The sequence below is a fragment of the Alligator sinensis genome, unplaced genomic scaffold, assembly GCF_000455745.1.
Source record: "Alligator sinensis unplaced genomic scaffold, ASM45574v1 scaffold456_3, whole genome shotgun sequence".
Lineage (NCBI taxonomy): Eukaryota > Metazoa > Chordata > Crocodylia > Alligatoridae > Alligator > Alligator sinensis.
In genome coordinates, this window is record NW_005842211.1 from 1,272,479 (window position 1) to 1,291,199 (window position 18,721).

Below are 18,721 nucleotides of genomic sequence, written 5' to 3' on the forward strand. Positions count from 1 at the left end.
CTTTCCCTGCTGTTTATCCTATTTTAAGTTACTCCCCCTGATATATGCATAAGCAACAAATACATACACTTCAATCCTAGACTTTGTTTTCCTAGGCTAAACAAGGCGAGCTCTTTCAGTCTCTTCTCACATGGGAGGCTCTCCCTTCCATTGATCATCCTTTCCCTGCACATGTTACAGCTTGAATTCCCTTACTTTAACATCGGTGACAAGAATTATATATAGTATATATTTCAGATGAGATCTTATTATGACCTTACACGATGACATTAATACTTCTCTATCTCTTTTGTAAAAACCTTCTCTAATACATTCTAGCCGGACATCTGCCTTTTACATGACCTCATCAGACTGGTAGCTCATAGTCACCTTGTGATTGACTAATAAACCCATGTTCTTCTGTTGTTCAGTGTTTTCCAACAGGTGATTTTTAAGCTTATAACAGACATTCTCATGATTAATCCTTAAGTGCATTATTTTGCACTTTGTACAAAAGAATTTCATCCCACGTCTATTATTCTAGTCACCAGGGTCATCCAGTTTTTTTCTAATCTTCATAGATGCCACTTTTATACTCTGCATGATTGGGAAATTTGGTGAGCAATCCTACTTTTTGTCTCAAGGTTATTAATAAAAATATTAAGCAAGATTAGGCTGAAGACCAGTTTTTAAAGAAAACCACTAGTAATATCTTTCCAGCCCAATAATTCCTCTTTCAGCTGTATAAATGTTATCTCCCATGCAATTCTCATTCTAATCTTCATCTTCACTAATAAATTTCCATAAGGTGCCACATCAGGTGCTTTACTGAAATCCATATAGATGAGCTCTACCATAGTTCTTTTGTTAAAAAAATCTCAGGTGTCCAAAGAAGATAGCAGGTTACCCTTGGTTAACCTGTACTGCATTTTATTCCAGATATACTAGAACAACACACATGATCATTGTAGTGAGCTATTAGTGCAGATATTCAAAACCTGTGTAGTGAAGTTCAACATCACTAATGGTCTTTGGTAATTTTCATTGTAAGAAATAAAATACTGACAAATGACACAACTTTTCAGAAAAAACAATATTTTTAAACACTGCCATCTAGTGGCCTTTTTGAAAATAAAGCAACATAATTCTAATACCGTTTTCTTTTCTTTTTATTTTGTTAAGCATACAAGAGAGAACCCATTTTTACAACACTATTTTATTGTAAAATAATATAAAAATGCATTGTAGAGTCTTTGTTTGACAACTGGAAAGTATAAACAAATGACATTAATTATGTAAAGTGACTGTTAAGGGAATAATACATAGGTATCTTTGTTTTTATTTTCCTTCTTTCCTTTTATTTTCCAAATCTGACAAATAACAATTCAAAGCAGTGTAGCTGTGGCAGAGTTTTGAAAGCTTCTGATTAGTGACAAGTCAGATTATATTATCATAACAGCCCTTTCTAATCTTAAATCTATTAACTTTTTTCTAAATTAAAATATGTAGAGATTTGCTATAAAAGGACTTTTCCTTTCCTATAAAAGGGTAAAATATTTTTGCTTCTTCACAATTGTCTTTACCCAGTTGTGAGAGCTATATTTTTAAGACAGCTATTTTAGGAAGACTCTTAGGTAAGGATTCCTTCTCTAATAGGAAATCAAGGATGTAGATAAAAAGATGACAGTTCTTGTAATGCTCTTGCACCAAGTCTACATTTTTCACTTCACTTTTCATTGCACGTTCACTTCTGAGTTGTGCTTCACTGTAACCAATTCAAATAGATTCTACTACACACTAGATTTCATAGATTTCATAGACATCAGGGCTGGAAGGGACCTCGGAAGATCATCGAGTCCAGCCCCCCGCCCAAAGGACAGGAAGTCAGCTGGGGTCATAGGATCCCAGCAAGACAAGCATCCAGTTTCATCTTGAAGGTGTTCAGTGAAGACGCTTGAACCACCTCCGGTGGCAGGCTGTTCCAGGCCTTGGGGGCTCGGACAGTAAAGAAATTCTTCCTTATGTCCAGCCTGAAACGATCTTGAAGTAGTTTGTGACCATTCGACCTCGTCATCCCTTGGGGCGCTCTGGTGAACAAACGTTCCCCCAGATGCTGGTGGTCACCCCTGATAAACTTGTAGGTGGCCATCAGATCACCCCTGAGCCTGCGCTTTTTCAGGCTAAAGAGCCCCAGGGCTCTCAGCCTGTCATCGTAGGGTCTGTTTCCCTGACCTCTGATCATGCGCATGGCTCTTCTCTGGACTCTCTCAAGCTTCTCCACATCCTTTTTGAATTGTGGAGCCCAAAACTGGACACAGTACTCCAGCTGCGGCCTCACTAAGGCCAAGTACAGGGGGAGAATGACGTCCCGGGATTTGCTTGAGAAGCATCTATGGATGCAAGCCAGCGTTTTGGTCGCTTTACTAGCCGCAGCATCGCATTGCAGGCTCATGTTCATCTTGTGGTCAATGATGACCCCCAAGTCTCTTTCTTCCATAGTGCTAGCCAACATAGCACTGCCGAGCCTATAAGGATGCTGCGGGTTTTTTCTCCCAAGGTGGAGAACCTTGTATTTATCGGCGTTGAACACCATCAGATTCTCGTCCGCCCACTTGCTGAGCCTATGTAGATGTAATACTATACGTATTACATCTACATAGACATATACACATACACTGTACATATACTTAGACATACAGCAATGTTATTGAAATGGGATGTTAGGACTAAGGCATCCTGGGGTTAAAGAGCTGGAGGGCCCTTGGCTGTGGGAAGTTAATGTCTTGTCTTTTTAGAGTCTTAGGCTAAGTACATCTGTTCCAAAAGCCCCTGGCAGAAGCACTCTATTGCACTTTGCTTAACGTACTTGTGGCAGTGCGCGGGGTGTGCCTGCCACTTTAAGGGCCTGGAGCTGGCAGCCTCCAGGTGCCTGATTAGGGCAGCCATTTTCGAGGCAAGGGCTGCCTATATAAGTAGGGCAGTTTGGCTGCTGGGGGCCAGGCAGAAACATCGCCTGGCCCAAGGGCTGCTGAGAACGACTCGGAGGTAAGGGGGAGCTGCAAGGGGTTGGTAAGGAGGCTCCTGGTCCTGGGCATGACCTGAAACTGCACCCTGCCGGGAGTGGGTGGCCTAGTGGGGCTCTCAGTGGCGTGGGAGCCCCTAGGAAATGCCAGGCCAGTTATCACCCCAGTGAAAGGCGGGTCAGGGCGCCTTAACCCTTAGCTCCCACCACCACCGGGTGGGTTACCCTTGTGTTTGTTGGGGGGCCCAGAGAGGGCAGACCCTGAGAGCGTGATTGAGTACAGGGTGTGGTGCTGCGGTTGCCCCTAGGAGAAAGGGAGTAGTGGCACGGTGAGGCCCGAGGATGCGAGTGAGCGACTAGAGACCCAGCCCGAAGGGGAGAGTACCCTTCACTGGTCCAAGCTGGGGTCAGGACTATGGGAGTCAAAAGGGCCAGGGGCCCACTGCGAGGGACGCCCAAGAGCTGGGGGCCCCGACTGGCCTGGAGGTGGGCCAGGGCAAGTAGCCGAAGGTCCCAGGGGGACCACACCTGAGAGGGGAACATGGCTTCGGGGGGGCTAGGTAGCCCGGATGACGGCGGAGTGCCGCCTGATAGGAAAGGATCGTAGAGGGGTCCAGTGTGGATGATTCTGGGGCCCAGTGTGGGGCTGGTGACTATGTGAACACCATGATGCCATCTGCGAGGCTTGGGCTGTGGTATTGGGGAGGTAAGAGCCGCAGAGAGCGCCCTCTGGCATCGGGGCACCAAATGGGTAGTCTCCCGCTTAATTGACATCTGATTGAATCAATTATCATCAAAGGCATGGCGGGCAAGATAGGCAGGCGGTTGCCCACTAGACAGGGGGCGGGCCACGGATGACGGCCCCGAGGAGGCCCCTGTCACAGTACTATAAGTTAGAGTGGGAATGAACCAAACAGCATTTGCTGGTTTTTGTGCAGGGCTCAGTGCTTGCCTGCACTAGCCAAGGCCAGCAGGTGGTGCTCCTGCATACTTATGAGGAGATTGCATAGGATGGTCATTGATGCATCCCCAGAATACAGGACATCCCTTTGGTGAGGTGGAGGGGAGAACCACCAGCCCCCTCAGGCAATCAATAGAGAGAAATGGGACCACAGATCCCCTTGGCCAATCAGCAGCAAGGGGCAGGCCCATCAGAAAAAAAAGGGCCCCTTCCCAGGGTGGCTCAGAACCCTGCTTCTTTTGGCTGTGCACCATCCTACCACTAGGCACAGAGGACAGAATCATGGGAACAAGTGGTTTATGTGTATTTCCACCAATGAACTGAAAAATAGGACTTTTTGCTGTCCGTTCCTCACATAGAAATGGACAGGGGACAAAGGGTTTAAAAACAGAATGTTCCAATACAAAATGGGACCAATGACCACCCTAAGGCTGCCAGAATCAGTCCTGCCTCCTTGCCAGCTGGCAACTATCAGCAGCAGCTGAGGGGGAATAGAGTTCCCCCCCAACCCATGCAAAGGCCCAACCACAGCTTGCTGACTAGGGTCTTGTGGGGAAGGGGGGCAGGCTGGGTTTGCATGGCAGGGGAACTCCCTTCCCTTCCCTTCCCTCCCCCTCCCCTGCCTCAGCCTCTTGTCAGCTACACCTGGGAGCTACAGCATGGGGCTGCCTGCCTGGATTTTTGCCATGCCAGGAACTGGGGCCAGGGGGAAGGGAGCCCCCTGCATCATGGGTCTAGCCCAGCCCTTCCCTGAGACCCCAGCCAGTAAGCTGAGGGGGGTACCATTCGCAGCAGAAGGGGCTCCCTTTCCCACCCTCTTCAGCCCGTTCCCAGCATGGTGAAAAGCCAGGCAGGTAGCCCAGACTGCAGCTCCTGGCTGCAGCTGCAAAAGACTAGGGTGGGGTGGAAGGGTACTAGCAGGAGGAGCTAGCCCTTCTACTCTCCAGTGTGCATTATGATGTAGTAGGGATTACAGAGACCTGGTGGGACACTTTACTCGACTGGAGTGTAGCTATAGAGGGCTATGCCCTGCATAGAAGGGACTAGGTGCGGAAGAAAGGTGGAGGCATTGCTTTCTATGTAAAACAGCAGTACACCTCCTTGGAGGCCACCATCAGCTCCAAAAATGGACAGTTTGAAACCCTCTGGGTCAAGTTGTCGAGGGGGGGGGGGTGAGGCGCTGCACGAGAGACCTAACTGTAAGTGTATATTACAGACCACCACCCCGAACCAGGGGGAGCAACTCAATCTGGAGTTCACCCGAGAACTGACTGAGGCTGCATGTGACGTGGTCGCCATGGGCAATTTTAAGTATCCAGACATGTCCTGGGAGAAACACTCAGCCAAGTTGGAACGGCTGCGATCCTTCCTGACCTGTGTGGAGGAGCTCTTCCTGACTCAGGAGGTGCATGGGCTAACCAGGAGTGACATACTGCTAGACTTGGTCCTGGCCAAAGGAGATGACCTGGTGACCGACTTAAATATAGAGGGCAGTCTGGGTGACAGCGAGCATGAAACCATCATGTTCGCTGTCTGATGTAACGCAGACAAATTGGATAGCAGGACTGAAGTCCTGGACTTCATAAATGCAAATTTCAACAAGCTTAGGTCACTAGTAGGGTAAGTGCTGTGGGAGCAGGGACCAAAGGCAAAAGATGTGCACGTAGAGTAGTTGTTCCTTAAGGACCCGATCCTTGAAGCACAAAGGAAGTCCATTCCCATGTGGAGAAAATGTAACAAGGTTTGGGAAGCCCTTGTGCCTAAACAGGGAAATCACAGCCCTCTTAAGAAAGAGGAAAGAGGTTTATAAACAGTGGAAGCTTGGGGCGGGCCCCAAGGAGGACTATTCCACAATGGCCCATACTTGCAGGGAACAGATAAGACAGGCTAAAGTGGCAACCAAACTTAGATTAGCAACAGGAATCAAGGACAAGAAGTCCTTCTTTAGGTATATAGGGAACAGGAGGAAAACAAGTGGGAGTGTGGGGCCATTGCTCAACAACTCAGGAGAACTGGTTACTGTCACCCAGGTAAAAACTGAACTCCTGAATGACTACTTCGCCTGTGTCTTTCACCAGACTGAGGGGAAATCCATGCTTGGTAGAGTAGAGGATGAGCACGGTAGCAATAATCGCCTTCCTACTATTGCCATAGAATTGGTGTATGACCAATTAATAAAATTAGATGTATACAAGTCAGCAGGATCAGATGATTTTCATCCAAGAGTGCTGAAGGAGCTGGCTAAAGTCACTGCAGGACCCCTTGCAAAACTCTTCCACAACTTGTGCGCTCTGGAGAAGTCCCTGAGGACTGGAAGAAGACCAATGTTGTGCCCATCCACAAAAAAGGACAGGAGGGAGGACCTGGGTAACTATAGGCCAGTCATCCTAACTTCCTAGAGAAAATCCTAGAAACGTTCATCAAGGAGTCTATCTGCAATAAGCTTGCAGAAGGTAAGGTTCTGAATGACAGCCAGTATGGCTTCATAGCAGGCAAATCTTGCCTTAGCAACCTCATCTCCTTCTGTGACCAGGTAACTCACCACCTGGGCACAAGAGAGCAGGTTGACGTTACATACCTAGACTTCCAAAAGGCCTTTGATATAGTATCCCACAATGTTCTCACAAGAAAATTGGAGGATTATGGGCTTAACTCCGAGACAGTCAGGTACGTGAGAAACTGGCTGCAGGATAGGACCCAGAGAGTCGTAGTGAACGGATCTGTGTCATCCTGGTGAGAAGTGGATGTCCTGCAGGGGTCAGTGTTCGGTTCAGTACTTTTCAGCATCTTTATTAACGATTTGGATGTGGGGGTGAAGAGCTCACTGGCCAGGTTCGCAGATGACACCAAATTCTGGGGAAGTGTGGTCATGCTTGAAGATAGGCTACAGTTACAGGTGGACCTAGACAGGCTGGCAAATTGGGCAGATCAGAACCTGATGAAGTTCAGTGTTGAGAAATGTAAAGCGCACCACCTCGGGCAGAGCAACCTCCAACATACCTACAGGCTTGGCGGCACCAAACTGACTAGCACCACAAATGAAAGGGACCTGGGGGTAATAATAGACCACAGTATGAATATGAGCTGGCATTGTAATGCTGTAGCCAATAGGGCAAATAATACTCTGGCATGCATCAATCAGTGCATCTCCAGCAAAGCCAAGAAGGTGATTCTTCCACTCTACTCAGCACTGGTGAAACTGCAACTGGAGTACTGTGTCCAGTTCTGGGCACCACACTTTAACAAGGACATAGACAAGCTTGAGAGAGTCCAAAGAAGAGCCACCCATATGATCAGAGTCTTAAAAGGCAAGCCATATGAGGAAAGGCTGAGGGATCTGGGACTCTTCAGCCTGAGGAAAAGAAGGCTGAGGGGGGACCTGGTAGCAGCTTACCACTACACTAGGTGAGTACATAAAGGGCTTGGTAAGCAACTGTTCACCAGGGCACCTGAGGGGAAAACCAGGAGTAATGGCCACAAAATCCTGGAAGATCAATTCAGTCTAAACATTAGGAAAAACTTCTTCACAGTCAGGGTGTCCAGACTGTGGAATAAACTCCCTCCAGAGGTGGACCTACCCTGGAAATCTTCAAGGGGAGGCTAGACAGTCACCTTGCTGGGGTCACCTGACTTGTCAGTTATTTTTCCTGCTTGGTGCAGGGGGCTGGACCTGATGATCTTCCGAGGTCCCTTCCAGCCTTGCAATCTATGAATCTATGGGTACTCCTCTGTTACAAGGGCTCCCCTTTCACAGTTTGCTGGCTGGGGTCTCAGGGAGCCAGGCCAAGCCAGGCCCACACAGCAAGGGGGTTCCCTTTCCTCACCCGCCCCAACCCCAGCCTCTTCAGAGCTGCAGCATGGGGCTGCTTGGCCAGCTTTTCACTGTGCTCAGAACTGGGGCTGGGAGTGGGTGGGGGAAGCGTGGGAACAGAGCCTTTTTGCTGCACAGATCCAGCTTGTCCCTGGAAGTTTAGGGGAGCAGATCTGTGTGGCAGAGAGGCTCCATTCCCCCACCTGCCTTTTCTGTCCCCTCTCTGTGACAGCCTGGAGACAGGGCTAGGCTGGTGCTCACCTAGAGCAGATGAGCACCAGTTGAGGCTAGCAAGCTGGCCAGTGAGGGGCTCTTGGGATGGCAGCACAATGCGACCTACATTGAAACGCAGTGGATGTGGTACAGATGTTCAAAAAAGTGCTGTAACCTAAAGCGCTTTAATCTAGTACCACATTCATCAAAGGTTAACTTAGAGTTGGTTCCACTATTTTTAAAGCGCTTTAAGTGTCATGAGCATGTGTTCTGTTATGGCTTTCAAGTGTTTTCTGTGTGCTTAACGCATGCGTCTGTACCTAGCCTTACTTAACAGAGTAGCCTATAAAAGAGTCGTATACAATTTTCTTTCCCAAACAATATGAAAATATCAAAGAGAATTTGTTTGACAGTGACAAATATTTGGATCAAATTTGAAATAAGAAAATTTTAACGTTTAGCACAACACTGAGTTAAGAGTGGTAGTGCATTGGTTGGCTTATGAGAGATGGTTGCAGACAGTGCAGAATATTGTGTTCAATCTCTACAAGTCTAATATCAGAGAATTAAGGAAATCACCACCTTTTTAATTGAATAAATAGTTTTATTGTTCTTTTTGTTGAAGGCTTGTATAGTCATGGAAAGCACATTTAACACAAATTGCAAACATTGTTTTTGAATGCAGTGGAACACTTTACCTGACTTAATCTTTACTTCAGTATTTTGGTAGGTAGCATGTGCTGTGTATTATGGGGCGAGGGGGAGGGTTGGATAAATTCAATTTTTTAAATTTTGATATTATGGGAAAAATATTCTGTAATTCATGATGAGGTAATAAACAGTAATATTCCTAGGTAATACTAATTGAATACAGTATAGTCTCTGCCACACATCTTATATATTTTAAAGTCAGGAAAACACAAAACATTCATTGGGCAGTATATGTTATAAATTCTCAAAAAGTAGGATCCAAGTTGAAATTCCAATTTCTGAAGATATTTAATTTTTTTATAACATAATGACCCTATTTAATGGATCTTGGAAAAATATATTGGATAAAATTCTTTGTTTGCAGGCAATGGGGATGTACCATTGCATCCGTAACTGGAAAAATGCATGTTTAGTGCAATCAGAGTAAAAATTTATAATATCTTACTAAAGACATGAAAATTACAGCAGTTGAGATTCTGTCTTTTATTTGCTGTTATGTGCAAGTAATATACAAAAGCAAATGACAATTTTGTTTATCCATGTGTTAGGGAAAATTGAATTGTTTGAACAATGCTGTACTTATGCAGGCTAAAGCCAGGTCACATGTATCAGTGTAGGAAGGAGTAACCAATGAGTAGTCATCTTGTCTAAAGTTGCATTTTCTGGATACATTGTCCGGTTTTGGTCCATGATTCTATTACATTTCTGTATTTTATAATTTGTGATATGCATTTGGCATATAGTTGTAAGGTAAAAAAATTCATAGAACTGCATTTCGTTTAATTTTTGTTTGCTTGCTTTAATGCACTAAGGCAGGACACTGTGTTTTTAGGAAATGTCTGGGACATTTTTGACACTGACAAAACAGTTACAATACAGTAGGCTGGCAATCGTGCATACTTCCTCTATGTGCTGTGTGCATAATGCTGTCAGTTATTGGTCAGCGAAGAGAAGATGAAAATAACCAATTCCTACTCTGTTTCATGTATATACTCTGAGTCAGATCTACTATTATTTAGAAAAATGTTTTTCTACGTAGCAGTGTGGCACCTAGGCAAATAGTCGAAAAAGAACTCTGATCCTTTTTCCTGATTTGAGTATTATCGGTAGAATTAATTAAGTGCCATTAGCAGAAATCCTCATTAAGGCAGATTTGGCAGGAAAATCTCCATTTGACCATTCAGATCAAGCTGAAATTGGCCTTTATTACTTCTCTTACATGAGCACATTTAGTTTCAACTGGGAGAATCATTACTCTCCGAGAGGAAACAAAAAGTATACGAATGTTCAAAAATGGCAGTTCTGAGAGACAAAATAAACCTACTGGAACAAGTTAAAAATTGGTCCCACAAGTATGAACTTTTATACACTTTCCCTAGCTTTACTCCTACCGGGGACCAGAAGGAGTGGAGCTGTGACAAAAGGGTCCCATGCCTTCTCAGGACCAGGGTCACCTTGGTTGGGGGAAGATATGAGGGGCTACTTCTTCAGCTCCTCCCATAGACTTCCAGCTTCACCAGCCTCTCTCGTAGTAGCTGCTAGATGCTCCTTGCCAGTTCTTCACACACCATGAGTGAGAAGCAGGTAGGACTGAACCTGCTTCTAGCAGTTGCCCTGCTGCTCCTTCTAGTTGGCTCCCAGTGCTACAAGCTGCCTGCTCACTTCTCATACTTAAGTTCCCAGAATGAGGACTGGGCTGGGAGCTCTTCACCATTTTCTGAGAGGTCTGGAAAGGGAAGAAGCAGCACGACTATTCCCCAAACTGTTTCCCAAACTGGGCAGTCCATGGTTTCTGGAAGAGGCAGGAGGCTTTTCTCACTACTTCTGGCTTTCCCTTGCTCCCCTGCCACCCAGCTGGGGAGTGGGTGGGGGGACTGCTAAGCACCAGGGGCCATGGAAGAAATCCCTGGTGTGGTTCCTGGCCCCTGGGCTTTAAATACCACTAGATAGTGCGGGTGGGATTGCAACACCCAAGGACTAGGAATCAGGCTGAGAAAGCTTTCCCCAAATCTAGTTCTTGATTTTGCTGTCTTCCCCTTTCTGCCTATACCACCCAATTGGAAAATGGAATTGACAGTTCGAAAGCCAGTGCAGGCAGGAAGTGGGTTCAAGGAAGGTCTCCCTGAACTTGGTTCCTGGCTGCATCAACTTCTCCTTCTTGCCCACACTACCCAGATGAGTGATGGAGGTGGCAATTTAAAAGCCAGCAGGAACGGGAAGCAGGCTTAGAGACAGCCTCCTTATGTCTGCTCTTCACCCCTGTTGGCTTTTAAATATCCACCCTGCCACCCAGCTGGGTGGCAGCATGAAGCTGGTGTTGTGTAGTAGTGGACTCGCAGAGGCTTTCCCTGGCCTGGTTCCCAGTCCCATGGGCTTTACATTGGTGGTAAATGCATCAATTTAAAGTCTTTGACTAAGTACAGAGAGTCAAAAAGCCTGAGGCTGAATTGATTCAGTCTTTGCAGATTAGTTTAAACTGCAAAGATTAAACTGAGAAGGAAGCAACTGGACACATTCACTTTTGATTCAGGAAATGCAGCCACATGCCTGCAGTGGCTCAGGCCATAATCCAGGGGATGCTAGAGCATAGTTCTCTGGCACTTAACTAGCATGGGCTCTGTGTTCACTTCCTCATCCTGCTGTCCCTGAGATCTCTAGAATTTGCAGTCCAGAATCACAGCAGTAGGACTTCACAGGGTTGGTCATCATGTCTCCTACCTGCTTCCAGGTGCTTCTGGGATTTGTAGCCCACAATTGCAGCCAATACCAAGTTTCAGTAAGTTTAGCAGGGCAGGGCAGCTCTGTGCCCCAGGGAAAGGGGGGTTTAACCCCCCCCCCTTCCTGGCCCCAAAGCCCAGTTGGGGTTTGGCTGGGGGGGGCAGTCCCTACCTTCCCCCCCCCATACTTCTCTGCTGGAGTGGTCACTATAGCTCAGCCCAGGGTTGGAAAGCATTCTGGGATGATGGGGGACTCTGATTTAACTTGAACCAGGAAGGGGTCTGGGACAGAAGTTTCTTAAATCAATTTTACCTAAATCAGTTAAGTCTGATACTATATTCAGCCAGGTTTATCTTAAACCAGTTTCAGCCATTTTGAAACTGTGCACTGAACTTCTGCTTTGTTACAGATTTAAACCAGTTTCTGTTGACTTAGAAGTTACGCATAAACCAGTTTATCCCAGCCCTTGAGGCACAAGACTGGGGCTGGAGAAGCTCTCTCTGGGGTAGCAGGGCAAACCCCCTTCCTCCACACCTCACACTGGAGTCCCCAGCATGTGGAGCTGTTGGGAACTTAGCTGTGGGGCTTAGTCCACTTGTCTGCTGGTGCCTGGGATCCAAGCAGATGGAGCAGTATCACCCCCTGCCTGCTTGTCACTCTGGAGTCCCTAGTCTGAGAAGCAGGCCAGGAATGGGGCAGCTCCTGCTTTCTTTAGACCATGATCACTGTGGTCTTGTGATGACACGAAGAGTGGTGGGGGGACAGGAGGGAAGGAGAGTTTACAGACTAAACATCTGTACTGCTCCCTCTACTGGAATCACTTCAAGTGGAGGAAATTTTCCACCACTGGAAATAAACATTTGTACATGGCCTAAAATATAAAAGTAGCAAGAGCATTGTGAATAGAGGAAATATTGGGTCCAGTTTGAGATTCCGTGCAAGCAACGCAAGATCACTCCTAGACCATAAATATGGTGCCCACTAATGGTATTGTAATAGGGGGCCCCTAACCCTTGTTATTTGAATGATGCAGAGGGTGGCAGGTAGCAGAACCCCTGTTGCTGCTTGAGAAAGAGCCAGCAGAGCAAGTTCAGGGAGGCTAGCTGTAAAGGGCTGCAGGTGCAGGCAGCAGAATGCTAGGCTGTGGGTTAAGTTGATTAAAGGAGTCTTAGGTTAAGTTGATTAAAGGAGTCTTAGGTCATATGGCTAGAAAGAGGTGGAGAAAGTAGCTGCATAAACCTGACTCCAGGGCTAGTGCTTCAGTCTAGCCCAGATTCCCAGAGGAGAAGGAGCTCTGTGGGGAGCATTACAAAGAAAGTTTGTTTCATAATTGTTTCTCGTTTGCATTATAATCATGAGGCTTGTGAGTAGCGGAAAGAGAGAAGGAAGGCCACAGTTTGTTACTCATCAGGGGCTCCACAGTTTGCAGCTGCAGTGCTAGGGTCCAGAGCAATAAAGGTGGTGCTGTGGGGTCAGCCTTGTGATATCAGAGCCAGGGGCCCAGTGCCATAAGAGATAAAGAAATACTAAGTTGCTGAGGGTAGTGAAAGTGTCATGCTTTGCTCCAGGCAGAGATTGGGCTAAACCATAGTAACCTCATGATGAGCAGGGTAGAGCAGATCACCCCAATGCAACCTCCCAAGATTTTAATGATGGTTAGGCATGGCAGGAAAAGATAACGCTGGGAAGCTGGAGTTGGAGATGGGATTAGCACAGATACTCAAGGGTGTCACGGCTGCCTTCAGAGAGGCAGGATCCTCTTACAAGTATGCTGGGACCAATTTTTTCAGCATGCCACTTCTCTTGAAATTCCATGAATCTTCACTGAAATGTCACACAGGCATTGGTTTATGGTGAGGTAAAAAATGATTTGGGTAAAACTCTAGAACAGTTAAAGTTGGCAAGTTCAGCATTTTGTCCTTTGTAGAATGTCCTGCTGTTTGTATATTTAACTGTCCGTAACATCAGAAAGAAAAGGTAAATATAAAGAAGGCCACCTGGTTCTCTCTGCTAGGTGAGTTCCCCTTGTTTGGATTCTAAATAGCGTGCTAGGTAAGGTTATCAAACAAGTTCATATATCACTAAAATGGAGGCTTGCAACATGTGTGGCATTTTTCCTGATCAAAGTTGTTACTAATTTTATTAGTGCTCCCTGTTTATCACACTCGTTCAATTTGTTTGTCATCACCATCTATCCTCATCAGTGGCAGCAACCACTCAAGCATGAATGTCACCATGAATGCTGTTTGAAATGCTGTCTTTGTTCAAAGCTCTATGTAGCCATGCTGATTTTCATTCCTTTTTCTCTCTTTAGTTTTCCCATGGGCAGGATCTGGGGGTGGGAGCAGTGTGAAGGGATGAAGATACAGCACAGTGCTCTGGCTCATTTTTACAGATGTAGATAGTATGGTTTCCAAAACTTGCCCATTTCAATGCAGCATAAGCTATATAAATGTTCATATGGTTCAAAATCTTTGGTGTCCTTAAACATTCTTTACTTCAGTGACTTGGAAGATTTAATTTCTTGAAAGAGCTAACATTTTGCCCCCCAAAAATGCACTTTTCTCACACTTTTAAGGCACCCTCATGCGTTCCTCCTTTGGTTTCTGCTTCCTATTCTAGAATCCTTTCTAGCGGCTTCCCCTTTCCCATTTCTAGGTGTGCACCCCTCTTCCTGCTCCCCCTCTCCTTCCCATAATTCTGCTCTACATGCATTCTGTTACCTTTCTTCTTGGTCTGAAATCTCACCAGTGTCTGTCTTAAATATTAAGAATATAATAGGGTTTTATTTTTTCAGTTAGTGCTAGGGAACAAGTTTTTTTGTTTGTGAAAAGATTTTGCAATTTTTACTCGGTACCCAGTAGTTTGGTTTGCTAGTGACTTAATTATTAAAATAAACCTAAATATTAAAAGCCACACATGCAAACACACACCATCCATATAGTATTACATAAATATGTAAAATATCAAAAGCATGTGTGTACATACATGTGTATTTATGTATATGTAGAAAAGCTGTAAGTGGATTAGTTATAGTTTGAGATCCATCTCAAACATGAACAATTCATGTGAATACATGTAGAACTCACCATTTAATATCCTTTTTTACTAGACCCAGTAAAGTAGCACTTCTTAAGTTTCAAAGCTCTTATATGGTTCTGCCTGCTTTCCCTCTACCCTCCAAGGCTGTTGTGCTACATACCCCTGTTTATCTTTAGGGTGTGAACAGTAAGGCTAGGGACAGACATTCAAAAAGCCTGATCCTGAATTAATTCAATATTTGCAGGTTAGTCTAATCTGGCTAGGCTGAACTAGTTTGCAGCCATACAGATATCCCCTCTGGACTGAAGAGATGCAGGCACCTGCGTGCAGTGGCTCAGGCTAGAAGCCGGGGGGGACTACAGCAGCCTTCCCTTCCCTTCCCTTCCCTTCCCTTCCACAGTGCTGAGTTGAGGGGGGTATAGCCAGGCTCCGAAAGGATGTTCTGATTAGGGAGGGGTATCCTCCCTCCCCCCTTAATGCTCCTGACCAGCGAGGGAGCCAACAGGGAATTAGTTACACAGCATTTAGTTACACAGCAGGGAAGAGCCCATCAAGAAAACAAAAGCCTCTCTCATTAGTTCAAGCTCTTCATAAAAAGCTTTTTCCAAGGAAGGAATGGAGGGACATTACCAGCTGACCTGTTGATTAGATCCCAAAAACCCTAAGCAGACACTGTCCTGTCTGCCTTGGTCCTGTCTGCCTTACATAGACACCTCTCAGCATTAGCTAGTATACCACAAACTGGCCACGGTTCGTGATGTGGGACAGGGGAGGGGGGAATCCCTGCTTGAGCAGGGAGTGGGGGGTGGGGGGGACAGGGGCAAGCCAGGCAGATGCTGCTGTGCCTACCATCTCTGCTGGAGCTCCAGCCAGGGAGCAGAGGGGAGTGGCCAGCTCAGCTTTCTGGAGCAAAGAGCTCCACCCAGGGCTTCAAAGTATCTGGGATGCTGGGGGACTCTGGTTTAAGTTAAGCCAGGGGCACAGACATTACATAAATCAGTTTGACCTATATCAGTTAAGTTTGATACTACTACATTCAACCAGGTTTATCTCCGCCATTTTCAAACTGGTTTATGTGCATGGAGTGTCTGTTCTGTTACAGGTTTAAACCAGTTTTTGATCACTTAAACTGGTTTATGTGTAATGTCTGACCCTACCCTAACAGTGATAGCCATGTATTTCTTAAGTAGCACAGGGAGTACAGGTAGCTGTGTGCTAGTGGTTGGCCATGTACAGAGTGTGAGCTGCTGGATCCAACCTGCATAGCTGTAGGGCCTTACCTGTGCCTATATCTGTGTCAGGGCCATGAAGCTGGAAGATGGTCCTGTGGCACTGCTGCTTCCCGCATGCTCTGGCTCCCTGGTTTGGACACAGGCACAGCTTCTAGATAGCGAGGAACTGCACTATAGTTGAGAGCTGGGTGTAGGGAGGGCAGAAGTGGTAGCAGCAAGGCCTCGGGTTTTAGCTGCCCGGCCCTGGCATAGCTCCACACTGGTTGGAAGCTGCCCCCATGCTGCAGCTGGGAAGCAGAGGGTTGAGGGAAAAGCAGCAGTGGCACAGCCGTAGCTCCTAGCTGCCTGACCCTGGAACAGGTGCAGGCAAAGCCCCCCACTGCTAATGTGCCATCAAAACCATCTGGTCTGGGTCAAAGCAGAGCCATGTTGTTCCAGTCCATGGCTTGTTAAAGGTTGCTGGCTGCTGCCATATGCAGGTAGTTTATTTCTTACCATTTTTTAGAACTATTCTGTCAGGGGACAAATGTATTCATCTGTTGAATAAGTTCATAAATTGCTTAACTGCATAACATGGTGCTGGTTCCAATTTTTTGCATATTTTACTTAATAACTTATATTGGGTATCTCCACATCAGTTAAGCTCATGAACAACTTAAGCACACAATATCATTCATCTGCGCTGTTTATGTTGTCATTTAATGGTACTCCATTCAACTGTGTAATAATTGGCACCAGTAATGGTGAAGTGGAAGCAGCTGTCAAAGTGATGGGGGAAGCCTTGAAAATGACATGGACTACTCAGTTTCGCAGCTGCTACCATTCCTCATTTTGAAGATGTTTTAATGACAGCCCTGAAATGGACTACTGGAAGCACTGGAAGTGATGAGAGATACTTGGTTTTGAGACATCTTGCTGTGGCTCTGGAAGCATGAATTCAACCCCTGCTCTGAACTCATGCCAAAGTCCACCCTCAGTTAACCTAGCTGTCAATGGGTCATCTGGTCATTCAGGCAAGGATGGGGTCCAAGGCAGCTAGCTGTAGTGCTAGCCATGCCACTCCCTTGCATGCAGTTGGCTGTAGAAATAGACCTACCTTAACCACGCTAACCAATTTTGTTGTTAAGCAAAGAAGAACTTTGGACTTGACTTGGCTATAGTATTTAACCAGATGCTCATTTTGTTGTGTTTGCTAGAAAAAAACATTCAGATTAGCTTATGGTATGAACATAATGCACCTTTTATTACTGTTCAGGTAATACAGGCTCTCTGGATCACAGATCTTACTGTTTAATAAGCTGCTTTAGTAGATCCAGCATTATAACACTTTGATTAAATTCTAGAGTAAGTAAATACAAAAGGATAGGAAATGATCCTGGAAATTCCTTCACAGATAAATGGTACTGGGGATAAAGTAAGTTGTTATTAGCATTGTGATGTTAATGATAATTATGGACAATTATCTTCTCTTGAAGCTAGCTCTGTACTTACTGCAGAGTCTTTACTGTTGTGGAAAGGCATTTGAAGAGAAACCAATTTAGACTATAGAAATATATGAAGAGGATGGTTCACATTCTTCATGGGGCACAAATTCTAGGGACATAAATTAGATTGAGGGGTGGAGAGGGAATATAACCCAAATCTTACGTTTGCGTTTTCTTTTAGGAGCGTCTCCTGATGAGTCTTTTGCCCAGGAACGTTGCCATGGAAATGAAGGAAGATTTCCTGAAACCACCTGAAAGGATTTTCCACAAGATTTACATTCAAAGGCATGACAATGTTAGGTAGGATTGAGAAAGCTTTTGAAATAATATAAAACAGATCATGTTTAACACAAATATAAACATTTGTAATAATAGTTAGATTTTAGAGCTTGAAAAAGAGGTAGCACAATAGAAACATGTTGTTTATAAGTATTAGTAGCAAATGAGCTAGCTCAGTGGTACTCAACCTACAGCTTGCAGTCCAGATATGGCTTCCAGAGCAGTGCCATCTAGTTTATGGGACTCCTCACGAGTCTGGAAATTTGGTTGTGGTGGAATGGTTGCAGAGTTAATTGTTATGGTTCTGGGAGCTGCAGTAATGAATGCTGCCACCACTCTCCCGCCATCAAATTTCCAGACATGTGAGGAACCCCAATAAGAGCCTCAGGAACTGCCTCCACTGTGCGGTGTGTAAAAATAGCCAGTCACTACTACTGACTGTACCCCTGCCAAGGGCACAATGATAACTGGTGCTGCCCTGGGCATCTTGGTTGCCCTGGTCACAAAGCTGCCCTGCTATGCCTCTGGGGAGATCTGGGAGCCAGCTAACATGTCCCCACACCCTGGATCAGGCTGAATGGGTTAGGTAGTAGTCAGCTAGCTGAGTGGACACAATTCCTATGACGACGGGATGATAATTCTGAATCAATAAATGGTTAAGAATAGAAATGTTAAGAGGAACACATCATTTTATAAACTAGTCATCTCAGTTCCCTCTTGGTGAACAAGGCTGTTTATATTGCATGTTTAGTAACTGTCCATTTGTATTGTCTATAAACAGGAAGCATTGGTTTTTATGCAGTAATTTATTTGGGTAATGGGAAGGAAGTAAAGGTTAATACAGTCCAGTCATTTATTGTCCTATGAAAATGTACATCTATCCCCATTACTTGAGCTTTCAGCCTCACAGATTATTACTATAGCCTAATTCTGTCACCTTTGCTCATCTTGAATAATAAGCTGTTTCATGTGCACTGCCATTGAAATTAGTCTTTTTACCTGAAATCTGTTCTTTCTATTTTTTTTGCCATTTTTCTTCTACTCTCCAAATCCTATTGCTCTCAGGCCCAGTCTGTACAAGGTTGTTACGTAACACCACTTGCAGTTGTTCATGTTAATGTGCCTTGTATCTACCCCATAACTTACTTTCAGTGACCGTGCCTCAGGATGCACTGTGGTAAGCATCCTTCCTAGAGTGGGAATATCCCTTTACAATGAGTTAATTGAGACTAAACATTGTGTGGACCGTTTCCTAGTTGCTGAGCAACT

At 45.4% G+C, this 18,721-nt stretch overlaps 1 protein-coding gene across 1 annotated transcript in view; it reads left to right on the forward strand.

The window, feature by feature from the left end:
• ADCY1 (adenylate cyclase 1) overlaps window positions 1-18,721 on the forward strand; it is a 253,736-nt gene that overhangs the window by 96,714 nt on the left and 138,301 nt on the right. Inside the window, exon 4 of the mRNA XM_025207825.1 lies at window positions 17,355-17,473. Coding sequence (XP_025063610.1) covers window positions 17,355-17,473 — 119 coding nt within the window. The remainder of the gene's footprint in view (window positions 1-17,354; window positions 17,474-18,721) is intronic.